The following is a 17,942-nucleotide window of genomic DNA, read 5'->3' as shown; positions in this document are numbered from 1 at the left end:
ATTAACTCATGTTCATAAACGAATATGGCCATAAGAGGAAAGTATACATTTTTAACCTGAGAGCATATTTAATTATTTAACCTGAGAAATACTTACCAAAAGCTAAAAAGTGAATAAGTAGTCCTGCCATCATGGCCAGGAGCCCCACCGATGTTATGACAACGAGAGCTACTACAAAGGGGTTAAAGAATCTTGACGGTGATAGCGGTGAGAGCGTAGATCTTGGTCTGAAACAGGAAGCAAACAAAAGAGGGTCTCTCAATTCACTTTGAAACATATACTTTCAATGCCCATGACTGTGACTCTCATAGCTTGCCCATGGATTTGATTGCACAAGCGTAGTCCTAGAAATTAACCTGAACACCCCCCCCCCAAGATGTTCTTCATATTTTTCTTTCAGACTTTTTCATAGAACTGATGGCTTTTAAAAGTAGTCTTGTAGAATTATGAGAACACAAGAATTACTTTATCTTTTCCTACCAATTTGTGTATTTTTGGGGTTTTGTTTGTGCTTTTGAGAGAGGGTTTTACTATATACCTCTGGCTGGCCTGGAATTATCTGTGTAGATAAAAACGGCCTGAACTCACAGAAATCCACCTGCTACTGCCTTCCTCAATACTTGGATTAAGCATATTCAACACAATGCCCATCCCACAATGTTATGCTCTTAAGATTGACCACTAAAGCTTCTGCCATACTGCAAGACCTTCTAAGATCTCAAATTTAGTACTTTCACAGCAACCCATCTTATCTAGGGGCCATTACCAAGGGTGTGGTGAGGAGAGGCCATCCTGAATGTAAAGAATGAAAGAGGAGAAAGAAGCCAGGGGTGGGATTGAAGAATATAACAATAACTTCCCCCAAGATGTTATTTCATATTAATAAAGATGACAGACATGAAAGTAGCAAGATCTGCAGTGGTTTTCAACATTCCTAATGTATGGCATATTTCTCATGTTGTGGTGACTCCAACCATTATTGTTGCTGCTGGTTGATAATTTTGCTACTGTTATGAATTGAAATGTAAACATCAAATATGTGTCAGGGGCAGCCCTGCTTACACACTGAAGGCCTTAAATCAGACATAGGCCTAGAATCAGCAATAGGCCTGACACACATGCCTGCTAGCACAGTCTTGGGTCTCTGTGGAAAAACACTGAAATAGACAGCTATAAGATACTGTAACCAGACAGCTTTGGTGGAAATTTACCAGCCTGGATAAGAACAAGAAGTCATAGGTTTTGTGGATAGTCATAGACCTTGGGTAACCTTGGTAGATAGTACCAACTTAGATAAGGACAAGTGAACCATAGGCGGAGTCATAGTGACCTGTCCCCTGAACCTTCATCCAGCTGACACTCTGTTCTGGCAGATATCTATACTCTTCCTGAACACCTACGCTCCTGCGTCATCCCTTTCCCCACATCCTGCCTTTTTGTGTATATAACCCTTGTGGGTAAAAGTAAAAATAGTAGTTTGATCAGTCTATAGACAAGCCATATTTCCTTGCGTTCACCTATTTTCCCCCCATTCTCTTAGGTGATCTCTCTGGACCCTGTTTAATGCCCTGCTGGACAGGACAGATATGCAAGATATCTGAAATGCAACCCACGTGTAAAGATTGTTCAGCCTCTAAAGGGATTGGACCCCACAGGTTAGGAAAACCCCTGGATTAGAGCTTCTCTGACAACAGAGGATGTATGTGTTTTATTTATTTTTCTTATGACTTCATAAAGCGTAGTGTAGGACAACCAATTTGTATTAATATACAATCTCATATTACTCTAGGTATATCATCTAGGACAATCTGATTCACTATCTCCTTTCCATCAGAATAGATACAGCAGTGGTCACTCCCATTAGGAGGTCACTGGGACAGCTCCTTGTTTGGGTCATCATCTTATCATTTACCTGAAAAAATGGGACTAGCAGCACCTATCTCAGAGGGCTATTGGAAGGTGAAATGGGGTTATGCAAATGAGGTCCACATGATAACCTATTGAAATAGGCTGATCTGTGAATTCTTTTAGAATAGATGACTTTCATGTTGGTGTTTCTGATACTCTAGCGGGTCAAGTATGCTTAGGGGTTTTGTAAATATTTATGATATTTATAAATATTTTTTTGCACATGTAAGTTTCTGGCTATGTTCCATATTTTGAAACCCAACAGAACTAGGGCTCAAGTACATTTAGGCAGATTATAATCTGACTTTCATTATTTTCTATTTGCTTTTGGACATTCTGAAGGAGAAAAAAAATATTCTAAGGTGATCTTTGGTTCTTTAACTTTAGGTTTCTCGGTAGGGTTGCCATTCAATGCTTGAATTATGTTCAGCTAACAGATTCATAAATGGAGCCCTTCCCCTTGTTGCAATAGATTCTTTTTTACATTATGTACTGTGGATGGGACAAATGATATTTTAGATGAAAGTTGGAAGTGAATGTAGATTTGATAACGAGTTTTTATTGACTAGGTACACTATAAATTAAAAATATGGTTCTGATCAAAATGTATCATTCAATAAAAGTCATTTAAATATATGTACTAGTCAGGGCGTCACCCAAGAATAACGCAATAAAAGATGAAAGACATAACTTTAACTTTCTAATCTCTTTCACTTATCTGGTTTTTTTTTCTTTATTTTATTTTTTACTATAATGGTGAAAACTGGCTCTCTGAGTCCAACTGTGGAAGAAAGCTGCAGTTTTGTCATTTCCTATCGCTTTGAGTATCATTGGATTCATTTGTCACCTCCAGGGTTGTTGTCCCAGGTATATCCTACCACAGGTCACACAGTATCTGGGGTTTGTGAGCTTAGGAAATATTAGTTCCTACTGGTAGGAGGATATAGAGTTGGGAGCCAGGGTAAACCCCAGTCTCCAGTGCACCAGTCTTCCGCAGAATAACTATGGGAAGACTGTATTTCTATAATGAAATCTGATATAGAGTAAGAGGAAATGAAAACAAGGAGCAAGTTGAAGGCCAACAAAGCCTGAGTGTTTAAAACTGAAGATTAAGTATAGGTACCATTAGGAACCATTTGTTAATTTTTATTTTTTATAGATCAATAGTGTCTGATTTTACCTTAGATCTTTGGGCTGTCTAGTCTCTGGTTCATGGTTACAGTGTCTGATATGGGCCCCTTATCGCGGAGTGGACCTTAGATCAAATCATTTGTTGGCCACTCCTGTACTTTTTGTGCCACTATCGCCTGAGCATATTTTATAGGTAGGACAGATGGTAGGTCAAATCTTTTGTGGCTAGGTTGGTATCTATGTTTTTCTTTCAGTAGTCTGCAGAGTATCTCCCCTCAACAAAGAGACTAGAGGTGAGGGCTCCAGTACCTTAGCCAGTCATCAGAGAGTCTTCCTCCAGGAAGAAGATGGAAACAGATGCAGAGATGATATATATGTATGTTTATGTATATACGTATGTACGTATGTACATATGTATGTATGTATGTACGTATGTATGTATATATGTATGTACATGATGTATATGTAGTGCATATGCATATATATGTGTGTGTGTGTATGTATGCATGTACACATATGCATATATAAAACAGCTGTCCACTTAATACTTTTATGGGATTCTGAATGTTAGAACAAGTGGATCTCTGTCTCTTGTGCCTGTTCTTTTCCTCCCATTGCATTGCTGTGTCCAACTTTCATAAGATAGTTTTTGCTTCATTTTATTTGTTGTTGCTGTTATTGTCATGTTTTGTTGTTCTTTACTAATGAGAGACAGAAAGGGTATGGATCCTGAGGAGTGGGGAGGTGAGGAGATCCTGATAGCAGTAGAAGGGGAGAAAACTATAAACAGGATATATTGTTTGAGAAGAAAAATCTATTTCCTATAAAAGACTAAAAAATAAAAAAGTAAAATTACAAAAAGGAAAAGAAAAGAAAACTAAAAGCAGCAGTTGGAGTCAGCACATGCTTTGGTTCAGATGAGTCTTGTCTCCCATGAAAATGATTCTGAGCCAACTCTGCCTTTAGTTCCCTGAAAGCATCTTAAACCGGGAGACTAAGAAGCACCAGGAGACATATGACTCAAGAGACAAAGGGTGTGGAGCCTAAATTACCTTAATCTCTCAAGCGATGATTACATAAGAACTGATTGTTCCACCCTGTAGAAAAAGCTGAGGAAGTCTCTGGCCTGCAACTCAGAGGTAAATCTCTGCACGCTGCTGATTATAAAGCTTATAGTAATTCCAGTTGAATTGTAAGCTTTGTAAATGTATAGAAAGTTTTGTAACGTTTGCAAACATTTGTTTGAATTTTGACGTGAAATGTAGTTGAAGTCTATAAGGAAATAGTTCACTTTTCATTCAGAATCTTGACTAGAAAATACTAATACTTTGTATTAGAACAAACACTAGTTCTTTGTTGTAATATGGTTACCTAGCTCTCTCTTCCCTCTTCAGCAGCGTTTTGTTTTTTTGTTTTTTGTTTTTTTTTTAAACAGTCTTATTGCGAAAGCCTCCGTCAGACACTACACATGTGGGCTGCTGACCCTGCAATGGTCTCATGAACTCTAATAGAGTCCATTCTGAATATAGGGAAAGTGAGGCTGAGAAAGGAAATCTTTTTTGATTAAGAATGACAGAGCTGGAAAAGGAAACCAGGGAGGTTTCAATGTAAGAACACATTCTTCTTAAGGTATATGTCCTAAATTACAACATACTTCAGAGGACAGAAAAGTGCTGGGTTCATTGTCTCCTTTGATCTCACTTTGGGAAAAACAAGATTAATCAAATCTATTGATTGTCTTCTCAAATGTCTAGAATTTTGCCTTACACATAATATGTATATATTTTATCACACAGGAAGTATGTGATACAGGAATTGATTTAATTTGAATTTGAAAAATATATGTTAATATATTTATATGGGAATATTAACTTCTGACATTGGTACATAGACATGCCTAATGTTTAAGTATAGATGAATAGAAATATGAAAATAAATTTACATTATCTACAATAGTTGAAGACCTTAGTGGCAGAGTACTTACTAGAACAGATATACATAATACTGTGAATACTGAACCTTTTGAGAATTTTATGTCCATTTTAAAAGTCAGTTATGATGTTAACAATGGTTTGAGTCACAGTCCTTTTCTGATACGTAGTCTTTTAAAATGCTGTCACTCATGTTATAGTTTTAGAAAGCAACCAGTAGAATATTCCTAAGACATCTCCTTAGCTTATAGCTCTCTGTAAACTATATCATTTCTTACAGTTGTTCACTGAATAGCTTATAGATGCTCTACAACTACCTAAATGAACAGCTTATAACCCCTGTCACCAGCACATACTATTTCTCATGTTGGTGAACATTACATACATTAGACACTGAGGAATTAGTGTCACTTCATCCCCATGGACATGTCTCAAATACAAGAGATGGCCAGTCAATTCTTATTCTACTACCTAAGTATTTTTCCTTAGTATATACCTATCTTAACTATTATTTGACAACTGCTTCATTAATGATACTTTAAATACATTTTAGCTAGTTTTCTTGATTTTATAACTAATCAACTTAATTCAACTTGAATAACTTAATTTAAAATATTTGGTGAAAGTCTGTAATGTTCCAGTGATTGTTTTAGCTGCTAGTGGCCAGTAAATAAAACCAAATGAATGCTATTATTTTCTTAAAATTCCTGTATTGAAATCTTAACCTTCAAGCTGATGTGGCATCGTGTGATAGTTAATGGAGGTGAGTAGGTTATGAGGAAAGTAAACTCAAGAGTGGGATTGGTGTCCTGATACAGGAGACTACATGGATGTCTCACGTATCTGTTAAAGTTATGGCGGGAGAGTGGGTATCCATAACTCAGTAAACAGGCCAACAGACACAAATACTTCAATTTGTGCAGACCTTCTAGCCTCTAGACTGTGAGAAATAAAATTCTATTGTCTCTATGTTTCCTATTATATGTGCCACTTTTATATCAGCCTTCATGGAATAAGATCCAGCCTTAGTGATGGGTGCAAGAGTGGCAGACATGATGAAGACAAATAGATGAAACAAAGGATAAAGAAATGGGAAAGGAGTCTGTATGAGGCACTGAAAAGATAGAATGGCCAGTAAAGACCTACCGCAGGTGACATTTGCTAAACATGAAAAAAGTCATAAACTAGACATAAAGGCAAGAGAATAATGACCTAGGCAGCGAGAATGGGAGGCCCTGAGCCAGGGTACCCGTTGCTGAATTTGAGAAACAGCCTGGAGGGAGGATTAGGGAGACTAATGACTATGTGGGTTGGGAGGCTGAACGAAGGGGGATGGACAGTATAAGGAACTAGATTTAGAGAGACTGGCAGCGAAAGTTATGGCAGAGACAGTAATTTGGGGCAGGGCATGTAAAGGTCTTCATTTTAGTGAGGCAAGTATCTGAGGTTTGGGGCACAGGAAGATCATCAGATCCTTTCTTTCAGTTGCTCTTCTTGTTGCTGTTATAGGAGGGGTAGGTCTGAGATGGAGTGACAGAGAATGTAGGACGTTATCCAGCATTCAAGGTGAAAGCCAGTGGTGTCTTAGATAAGATGGTGAGTGGCTGGGGACTGGTCAAAGTCTGGGCATCTTCTAAATTTGAGTGTAGAGAACTTGGGGATGACTTTTTCTGAAAGCTCAAGTTTAAGTTCTATGGATTTTTTTTAAAAAACAGAAAAATCTCCCTTTCCCTTCCCTTATATGGAATCCGCTTTTCTTGTGTATTTGAACTTTTCCTGTGACATTTATGATACATGATGAACACACTTGCCATTTCATCTTCTGTGCTGTCCTGACCTGCCTGAGTTGCTTTAGCCAGACCCAATATCTGTGCATGACACCTTCTTGAAAAATGTTTGTGGTTTAGTTGCCTGGTTAAGTTATCTTATCCTTAAGATAGTTCATGAATAACTTCCTCACTGGGTGGTTTCTTCTCCCCCTCTGCTCCCTGATTTCATAAAGCTTGCTACTCCCCCCCCCCACTCTCTTTTACAAGTTCATATGTCAAACAAGGGGATTTCTACACATTTTCACTTACAGGTTACTTGCTTGTGAAAGGCATCACTGAATCTTCTTTCTTAGTCTGTGTATTATTACGACCAGTAGAAGACCACGGAATTTACACAGGCATTGCTAATGGAAAAGTCAACCAATGACTCTACAAAGAATACTTTAAAAGTAATCTTACAATAGTTTGGAAGTGCTTTTAAAAATTAAAATGCACACTGTCCATCCTAGTTGTGAATGCTGATGTATACAAATATCAATCAGAGAACAATCTCTACCAGCTATTTAATGCTTGCCATGTGCCTGCGCTGTCCCAGGTTTTCCTCATCTTGCTTAATCCTCATAGAAATACGTGCTTTATGAACGAGGAAACAGCAGCTGAGGGATTAAGTTACTCAGCCAGTCAGTGACAGAGCTGTCATCTGAATCCAGGTTTGGCAAGTTCAGTTTGCCAAGTTCTCCATCAGGTGGGAGGAGAATGTCAGCTAATTATATGTTGTGGTTAACACTCACCGCACTTGCTATGTCTACTGCTGACATTAAAAAATGGGAAATCCAAACATAATTCACAGGCCTTCGCTTATAGAATACGCAGATAAAGTTTGTGTTTATATTTGTAAAGTTTATGTTTATATTACATGCTTGAGTTGTGAAGAACATAAGGACTCTGTCCAAATGAAGGCATTTTACTTCAGCTTCAACTCCAGACAGGTTGTTGCCACAAGGCCGGCAGTGGGAACTAGCCAGTGAAGTTAGTTTTCATTTATTTAGGCTTTATGTCAAGGAATGCTTTGTTTAAACAAAGTCTCATTTGGAAGCTCAATACGTTAAAACAGATCAAAAGAGAAAATCAATTTTTTTTATCTTTTGTATAAACGGGGTCTCCATTTCCTACTTTACTAGCTGAACTCTTTCATTTGTTTTTTTGCTTGTTTTGTTTCATTTTGTTTCTCTTGATAACCTTAAGTACACATAGAATACCCCATAAAAAGAAATAAGACAGCATTCCTCGGCATTGTGTAACTTGATGGCAGCCAGCCTGAGTCATGGCTCGTTGAATGTATTCACTTAATAGAAAATTCTCAGTTCATATGGAAGAGAAGAATTCTAGACTTGAATCAAAAACCTGTATTGTTCTGCTAAAAAAAATCTCTAGTTTTCTTTTAATGATTTGTATTCTCATTTCTTCTGATCTTAAATTGCATTTGCATACATTTCTTTTTCTTGATGATGTCAACTACTCTATACAGCTTAAATATATAGAGACAAGAAGTAAGAGAGCCTATTTGTTTCCATGAGAACCAGAAAAAGTCAGCTCCTTTAAAGAGTTGTCCTTTAGGCTGCACATGACTCCTCTCTGAGGCAGACCCCTTAGCAGGGAGCGTGGGCTTCACGTTAGCCCTCAGTCTTCTGCTGGAAAGCCACACAACTTGTACACTGTTCTCTCTGCACAGCTACAGATAGCAAAGCAGAAATGAAGCGTCCTGCAGACTGCTGCTTGGAGGATTAACATTCTCATAAAGATGCAATGTGAACAAAAGGCTACCATGTAATGTGTTGTGTGTATATATGCCTATGTGTGTGAGTAGAAAGCGGGGAGAATGTTAAGAAAAGAGGAGCAGAGCAAATGATAGTTCATGAATACCTATTGCCAGTGAGCTTTGGCATATGAGCGCTGTTGCTTCATAGGCTGGTTATTTTGGCTTTCTGGAGTTCAGTGTGTGATCACAATCGACAAGTTGCTTTACCTCTGGGAGGGAAATGAATGTTTTTCATTTGATGCATAGGCTACACTTTCTAGATGGTTCTGTTTTTAAATTAATTATTTTCATATTCTGGAAGTCCCTTGACATGCTTCTTTATATTATAATGTCACTATTATTTCATTGTATAATTGAAATGTCTTTCAAGATGCTTTACAACATTAAGAAAATATTTTCACTACATCCTAGTTTAAAAAGTGTGTGTGTGTGTGTGATTACGTGTGTATGTGGACATGTGTATATGCATGCATGCACATGCACGCACGTGCACATGTGGTACATTGTATAAAAACTGTGCAGGTGAACGCACCCATGAGCGTACACGTGGATACTAGAGAAGGACTTCAGGTGTTTCCCTCTATCACTCTCCATTGACTCTACCATTGAACCTGAAGCTCACCGTTTTTTCTTGGCTCACCAGCAAACTCCTGGGATCCACTTGTCTCTGCTCCCTCCAGCATTGAGGTTACAGCTATTGGTATTCATGCCTGACTTCAAATGGATGTTAGCGATTTGAACTCAGGTTTGCTTATTTTTACAGCAAGCTGTTTCCCACAGAGCTATCTACCTACCTCTGCATTCTGTATTTCAAAGGATATACCTTCAGCTTGTAGAATAATTATTAAATAAGACAGTATTGTAGACTATGTTCAACACAGTGAGTCTAGGCTGAGAAGGTCTTGGGACAAGAAGTATCTTTTACGCCTTCTGACTTAAGCTTTGAAAAATAGTTTGAAAATTTACAAGCCTGAGAAGTCATAGACCTTGTAAATAGGTAGCCTTGGCAGACAATACCAACTTAGATAAGGACAAGCGAGTCATAGGCAGAGTCATAGTGACTTGTCCCCTGAACCTTCACCCAGTTGATACCCGATTCTGAAAGATATCTGTATTCCCCCTGAACACCCACACTCCAGTGTCATTCTCTTCCCCACATCCTGCCTTTCTGTGTTTATAACCCCTGTGTGAATGAACTACGATTTGAGAAAAAATAAATTATTTAAAAAAAAAAAGAAAGAAAAATAGTTTGAAAAGCCAAATTTGACTGCAGTAAAAATCATTGACTGGACTAAAAATATAGACTGTAGTATATAAATTTCTAGATGAAAGTGTTCAATAATATGTACAAATACTGCTCAGTTCTAGTAGTGTATATGTTAAAAAAAACTTAGGCAGTCATGAATTAATATTTAAAAACATAACAACATGATCTTATTTTATACACAAGACTAGAATTTTAGTGATCCAGAGTAAGTGAAACTTTACTATGGCTTACCAATATAAGTGAAGGAACTATAAATTTTGGTCTCAACTTTTTACTAGCAAATGATAACTCTTAATACAATAACTTATAGTGATGAATGAAAATAAACTAAATGTTCATGCTCAGTGCTCAGGTATGTGGTTATTTAAAGGATGGATTGAAGAACCACACCTACTTTATTAAGCCATCAGTCAGTACAGGATTAGCTCATGTACTTAGCGAATGGTATAACGAGCCAGCAGTCAAAGGCTTAAGTTTTGGATAGATTTTTTTTCACTTCTAGGTCTTAGCTAGAGACTGGATAGTTATTCTTATTTGCTTTCTCAAATAGGTGCTACTTTTGTAGTAACCTCTTTTCTCTACTACAAAAAAGGGGGAAATGAAAAGAAAAAAAAGAAATACAGAATTGATGGAGATGAGCTGGGAAGAAAGCTATATCACCTATAGTTTACATTTATCACTCTACTGATGATGTCATGCTGGACACAACATGTTTTCTTGCTTTATTTTGCTTATTTTAATACATTCTAGTTTTTTAAACAGTAACATTGCTGATGCAATCATGTTCATCAGATATCTAGGAAAACTCTACATATTTGTCTGAAAATGTTTTTTCCTTAACTCTTAGTTCCCTAGAGAGTCATTATCCAGGATTTTTTGATGCATCTGGTATTTCTGTATAGTCCTGAAGTAATTTCTGCTTTCACCTTCTGTTTCATTCCTCTGGACATCCTGGCTTTGAAAAGCTCACCGACATTAACTGGATAATGAACTAGGCAGAAACTGCTTCAAAGAAAGAAGGAAAAGTCCAAAGCTCCACTTCCTAGCAAGAACTCATAGTTCAAGTTTACCTAGAGTAAAGAAAACCAGAAACTTCCACACATAGAAGGGGAAAGGCAACCACGGAGCTGACCTGTACTGGAACTCCACGCAGGGGGAACCAGGCTACGTGGCTACAACCATATGCAAATGCTCTTGTCTACTGTTCTTTAATAGTGACCATTGAAAACACAGTGGTGCAAGTAGCATTTGGAACAATCCTTCGTTTTCACAGAGTTGGCCACAGCACTTCCCTTCACATCACTGGTTGTCCCTGCTTTCCCAGGCTTTCTTCTCTTTAGCATAGCATGTTGGGTGTTATTTTGCAGATATCTTAAGGAGTATCCCCTTTAATCACATTGCCAACAGCCTTGCAGGTGTTTTCAAGCAAATCCTTGATGTCTATGTAGTTTGCAGCAGCATAAATTAAAAAAAAATTCATAGTCACCTTTCATGATTTCTTGGTCCCAAACATGGATATTATTGTCTATTTTTCTTTTTTCTCATCATCATCAGAAGAAGAGGAGCAGGCAGCCTTATGGTGCATGCACTATTGAATGACTTTTTTTTTTATTAAAGAATTATATTTGATGGAGGAACAGGTTCACCAATTTCTTCATCCATTCCCAAATATTATAACAGATAGTAGAAGTCATAGATTGCTTGGCAATTTCTACTTCGACCTCAAATATCTCTTCATGTAACTCTGCAATTTAATTTAAGGCATGGTGTTCTGTTTCAAGACTGTTTGCCCAAGGCTGATGTGTACAAGGTGGCACCCACTCAACAGGAAAAAGACAAGGCCACTTGCTCTGGTCTCTTAATATTCAACTTGCTCAAGAAGTGTTCATAAAAAGATGTTGATTAGGAGAAATAATTGATTCTGATATTGAAAGAATGATAAAGGAATGCCACATATGCTGAAGAAAATCTTTATTCAGGATTTTAAAAAATGGTGTGAGTATGTACCATGGGCTTCAGGCAGGATCTGACATTAGGCTAGAACAAAGAAGTAATTTCAGACAGGAATCTAAATATTAGGCTAGAACAAGGAAGTAGGCTTCAGACATGAAAATGACTTTGGGTTAGGACAGGGAAGTAGGCTCAGATATTTTGGTCATCCTGATAAGCCCTTAGAAACAATGATCATGGGAGTCTGCACAGAATTTTGTTTATTGCCTTGCTTTTTCTTTGACTATGTATGTTTATTGTCTTGCTTGTTTCTTGAGTATTTTCGTCGATTGTATTGCTAGATCCTCAAACTAGAACTGACCTTAATACCTGCATGTAATTAAAATGGTAGAAAAGCAAAGAGGAGGGGGGATGGGATAGGTGTTTCTAGGGAGGGAAATGGGGAAAGGGGATGGCACCTGAACTGTAAATAAACTAAATATCCAATAAAAAAAGAACAAAAAGATAGATTGACCAAAGTAGCCTTTTCCTACTTTGTAAAATAGATGATGAAAGGCCAGGAAAAGGAGTTAGGTGTTAGTATTTGCTACTCATAAAAAGACCAGTTCAGATGTTTGCTGTTTGTCTGGAGCACTTTAAAACCTTAAATACTGCGAGTCTAAAATCAGGTTGTCATACAATAAATGTGCTTGCTTCGGTGGGGGCACTCTTTAGATTCTTCAAATAGGAGCTAGAGGACTAAGAATAAACATAAGACCTGTTCTGTTTGTATTGTCTAATTGTAACTGAAGTTGTAATCCTGGGCATGTGATGAAAAATCAAACGTATGTCCAGAGACAAAATGATCTAAGCTGTACTTCTTGGATAATCATCAGTCTGCCTTTGTTCCACGAAACCTGCTTAAATAAAGACGCAACCTGACCACCATACCTGACTCATTCCTCCCTCGCCAGCTCCTTATCTCCTCTCTTGGCCACATTGTCAATGGCTGGGTCTGGCCCTTGGCAGATCTATCTATCTATCTATCTATCTATCAATCTATCTATCTATCTATCTATCTATCTATCTATCTATCTATCTGTCTGTCTGTCTGTCTGTCTGTCTGTCTGTCTGTCTGTCCGTCCGTCCGTCCGTCCGTCCGTCCGTCCGTCCGTCCGTCCATCCATCCATCCATCCATCCATCCATCTATCTATCTATCTATCTATCTATCTATCTATCTATCTATCTATCTTGTGACTTTTGCCTCACACAGAAAATGGTTCAGCTGGGAGGATGTTGCAAACTACTGAAGAATACTGATGGACACAGATTCATGAGAATGGCCAACTTGCTTCCACTCAATGTATGGCATCATATTTTATGGTAGAGTTGTTCTAATGTTTATTCATTGACATTCTGTGAGGAGTCTGTTAATAACTTTTAGATATGTTTTTCTTATGGCTATATTGCAAACTATATTTGTTTTTCTAAGAAGATTATCTTTGACAGTATTGTAGAACTGCTCAAACAGTAGGTTCTGTGTCCATAAGTGATACATGAAGCTTATTCTGCATGCATATGGACACTGCCAACAGAAACACTTCTGGAACTTTATGGATGTTAGTATTTCACGTACATTAACTAGAACTCATATTTTTGCATGTGTATGTGAGTATGATATGTGTACATGTGTGTTTGTGTCCATATGTGTTTGTGTGAGAATGAGTTGTGGTGTGTACATGTGCATATGTTTAGAAAGTCAAACGACTTTGTGTGAGTTTCTCCATCATTCTATATCTGACATACAGAGTCAAGGTCTTTCAAGGAATCTGAAACGCTGAAATTCCTGCTAGTCTGGCTAGTCAGCTTGTCTTGAGTGTCCTCTGCCTCTGATTCCTGTGGTGAAATTACTGTCAGTTCCTGTGCCAGGCAGGCTTTTACTTGGGCACTGGGAATCAGATGTCTGAAGCTGACAATTGTTTGCCAAATATTAACCACTGAGCCACCTCCCAGCTCCAGTTATTATAAGTTCTTAAGGGGATGGGCACAATTACCTCATTGTCTCTATTGTTGAACTTGTTCTAGTGTTCAGAAAGTGCTGACTCAGGCTGTCTTATATTGTAACCAATTAGCTGGAGGGAGCAAGGCATATACTCTAGAGGGCACTATTGTACAATATTAGAATTCTATTTCTGAATTCTAAAAAGTCTAGGCATTGAAAAACACATAAAATCCACTGAGTTTCAAAGCAAGAGATAACTACTTATTTGAATATTTCCAAAGATAGCACAAAATTTATATATATATATATATATATATATATATATATTCTATATTCTATCTGGATTAAGTTTTTATTGCTTATTTTTATTTTCAAAGAGATGTTCTTCCACCTTTACTTTCTATCTATGAAAATTATGGATATTTATGATGGTATGTGCTATCTAGTTATCAAAATACCACTTTTGAAAATAAATATATTGAGTACTTGGATTTTTTTGGAATAAAACTGCTCTAATCTGATTTTGATGAGAGTTGCATATAAAGAATTTCACTAAAAACCATTGAATCCCACAGTTTAAATACATAAACTATTCAAATTTATCTTTTATTAATTGTTGACATTATAATCTCAAAATTGTCAAGGTTTCTGCAAGCAATTGACAATGTAAGTGGGCTTAAATTTCAGGAAGAGAAGAATAATTCAAAAACTCATTCAGTTCAGCACTCAATGCAGTTGGCAGGCAACAGACCTAAGAGAGAATATTAAATGGGGTGAGGGTATTGCTGATGGTAAGCAATTTGTTACACATAATAGCAAAAGCATCAGAGATTTGGAGTGATTATCTTCTTACAAAATAGAAAGCGCTTAACTCTGGAATAATGTTCTTCCCACACACTTGCATTTTCTTTTACTGGGTGGAGATACAGATAGTTCATTAGAGATTGCTCATGAACCCCAGTGAGCCTTCCAAAGGTGTAATGCGTATTTGCATCACCTGTCACATGTTAGAGTGGAGAGAAGCTGGGGAGAATGAAAGCCTCACAGTTACGTTCAGGCTGCTGAAACCAAAAAAAGCTACTGTCTTGTGACTATTTCTCAGCTTGATTTCTTCTTTCTTGTGCCTGAACTGGAGAGATAGGATTGTTTTTCCAACTTACCTGAGCACATAAACATTTATATCTCAAGTATCTAGCATTTTAAAAGTGCACAGTGTTCTTGGAGCCCAGGAAACTGCTACTTTGAGTACTTATTGACTCATCCAAAGCAGGAGAGAAAACACTGCTTAAAGGACATGTTTACTCATATTTAAATAAACAAGAAAACCTTTTGATACGCATCTCTGTTTCCATATTGAAAACTTTAGAAGCTATCTTAAAGCTTTATAAAACAGTCATTTCCTATTGCTCTTCTTAAATTTTAATGTACATGTGAATTGTCTGCTAAAATGTACATTTTAAGTCAGTGGCTCTGGGTGGAAGACTTCATTTTCAATGAGCTCCTAACTTATGCATAACTATTACATTATTTTACAGTAGGAGTTTTAGAAACAATTAGAAGTTTGAAGACAAAACAGAACAGCGTTTATTGACACATATTAGGTCCCTGTCTCTTAAAGTTATCCATTAGGTAAGTTTCTTCACTAGATGTTTAAGCCCTTAGCTTATTGCACCATTAAAATATACTAACCCTAATATGAAGCTAAGTATAATTTGATTTTTATAGAAAAAGAACAGAAGAAGAATTAGGGGTGCCTATATTCAGATCATAGTGATGAGATATGTATTCTTTTCCTTGTTACTGTCTCTACAAAATATGTTCCAAAGTGATAAGAAATTGGTACTCTCCAAACACTCTCCTGAATACAGGGGGTGGTAATATTGGTGAAAATGTGTGCATTCTCCAGTGATTAATTGAATTGTTAGACATAGACCTAGATATGAAAATGTTCTTGACAATTATCAAGAGGATAACCTTGTTAAATTTGAATAGAAGGGTATATACAAGGCACATGAAATTCATTTAAAGTGTTTGAGTCAGGAATGGAGAGATCGAACGTGAAATGCTAAGGACGATGGAGTAGGAGGAATACAGAAATATATCATTAAATGTACAAGTTCTAGCTGTAAAAAAAATCATGGATAAAGAGCTTGATGCAGAAAAGATATTTCAAAATATATTGAGTAAAACAATTCAAGGGAGATGGTATAAACATATTGGGACCATTCTTTCCGAACAGCTGACCAATGGTCACCAAGTATAACTTAATGGGGAGAATAGGATTGAGCCCTGTTTCTATTCTTCATGGTTAGTTTTGTTTAATTACTCTGTCTAGTAAAGGACAATTGTTCTCATGGACAAAGCGAAAAGGAAGCTTTTAGTGAATCATGGACCACGCCTAAGATTAACTATTTCAAATGCTTTTAAGTAATATTTACTTTCTTTAATGTATTTTTCCAAACATCAATCTTGTATGGTTTTCAGAATCAGAACAAAGAACCAGGCTGCTCTGTATCCTTTGTGTCAATCCATAACAAAATAAGCAGAGTTGCATGGTCTGTAAAACAAAAGTTCAGAGGCCATTGCAAAAGGTGTCCTTTCTCAGAGCTTATGAGATATGCTGCGTGCTGTGTTCTTATGACCTGAGAAGCAGTTTCCATGGAGGGATTGAGGGAGTGCTATGATCGGCCCATCTGCTTGGCACCTGAAAATTTTTTCTCTAGACTTCATCTTTCTTCTTTGTCATTTGAACAAAGAATCGATGGAGTTTCTGGTGGCTGCCACACTTCTTTCTCGATTCTTCCTTTACATTAGGGACCATGACCTCAGTTCCACCATCTTTCCATCAAGGAGATGCTCCCACCTCTCGTACATGCTCCCTAACTTTGTCAGCACTATATCCCCAACGGGAGTATATAATAGGAGTTGGGAAGAAGAATCTAAATCCTATTCTATTCAAAAATGCCATAATGATAATGTTGTATTATCATTATGATAATACAATATGGTGAAATAAGGAAAACAAGTGTGTCTGCTCACACATCAATTGCTTGTGTATCCATTTCTTCAATTGTCTTGCACTAGACTATAAGCTCAACAGTCTTTTATCTACTCTGTGAACCTAGGAAGTCACCTAACTCTTAATTTCCTTATCTGCTAATTAGAGGCAACATGGCTTAACTTCCAGTTATATTAGGATAAATGAGTTAACATTTTGTTAAAGCAACTACCGTAGATCATGTTTGGTTTTTGGTAGGCCCTGTGCTGGGGTTTGGTATATTAAAAACAAAAACCAAAAACCAAAACAAAATGAATGCAGATACAGACTGATTTGTTTCATACTGTATCACCCTACCTGAGTCTGTACAGGCTGTGATGGAGGTAAAGCCTTGTCCAGTCTGAGCTTCTGCCACATTTTCTAACATTGAGTACAAAGCCAAACATCCAAGGGATTCTTTTCTTGTTTTCTTTAACAATGCATCATGTAGTCAATTGTTTCCGGTTTTATGTACATATGAATACAAAAGACCACAAACAAAGCCTCATGTCTTTAATTACTATACAAGCAATATAGAAGATACAATCGTGACAACTATGGGTTTTAAAATCACACAGTCCTATTTGACTACTAGAAAGTGACAAAACCTCTCTGAACTTTAGTTTCTATGTGCAAAAAAAAATATGAGAATACGTACTTAGAAGTTGTGAGGATTAAATGAAGTAGTCAGTAAATTATATTTTTTCCTCTATGTAAATCCTTGTTTTAGTTGGAAATATTATACTTTTAACATGCAATAAAACTGATGTGTCATTTAAAGTATTTAACTGACAGAAAATTAAAATTCAAGTGAATAGCAGAGTACTATTTTTAGATTTAATTAATTTATTATACATACAGCATCCTGCCTGTATGTATCCCTGCAGGCAGGAAGAGGGAACCAAACTCATTATAGGTGATTGTGAGCCACCATGTGGTTTCTGGGAATTGAACTCAGGACTTCTATAAGAACAATCAGTGCTCTTAACTTCTGAAGCATCTCTCCAGCCCTGCAGAGTACTTTTTTATAACAACACGCTGGAAGATTGGCATCAGTTTGTAGAATGACAGAATGACGGCAACAGAAAGGAACTTCAAAAGCATCTTCCCTTTTCTCAAACAGATGAATAAAATGATACGTGGACAGA

The 17,942-nt window shown here is 37.1% G+C and overlaps 1 protein-coding gene across 1 annotated transcript in view; it reads right to left on the bottom strand.

The window, feature by feature from the left end:
• The window catches only part of Tmprss11d (transmembrane serine protease 11D), a 49,415-nt gene that overhangs the window by 22,755 nt on the left and 8,718 nt on the right, over positions 1-17,942 (bottom strand). The window contains exon 2 of the mRNA XM_028786803.1: positions 97-227. Within this exon, the coding sequence (XP_028642636.1) occupies positions 97-227 (131 nt within the window). The remainder of the gene's footprint in view (positions 1-96; positions 228-17,942) is intronic.

Source organism: Grammomys surdaster, unplaced genomic scaffold (genome assembly GCF_004785775.1).
Source record: "Grammomys surdaster isolate TR1022 unplaced genomic scaffold, NIH_TR_1.0 125581, whole genome shotgun sequence".
NCBI lineage: Eukaryota > Metazoa > Chordata > Mammalia > Rodentia > Muridae > Grammomys > Grammomys surdaster.
This window is presented reverse-complemented; position numbering and strand designations above follow the sequence as displayed.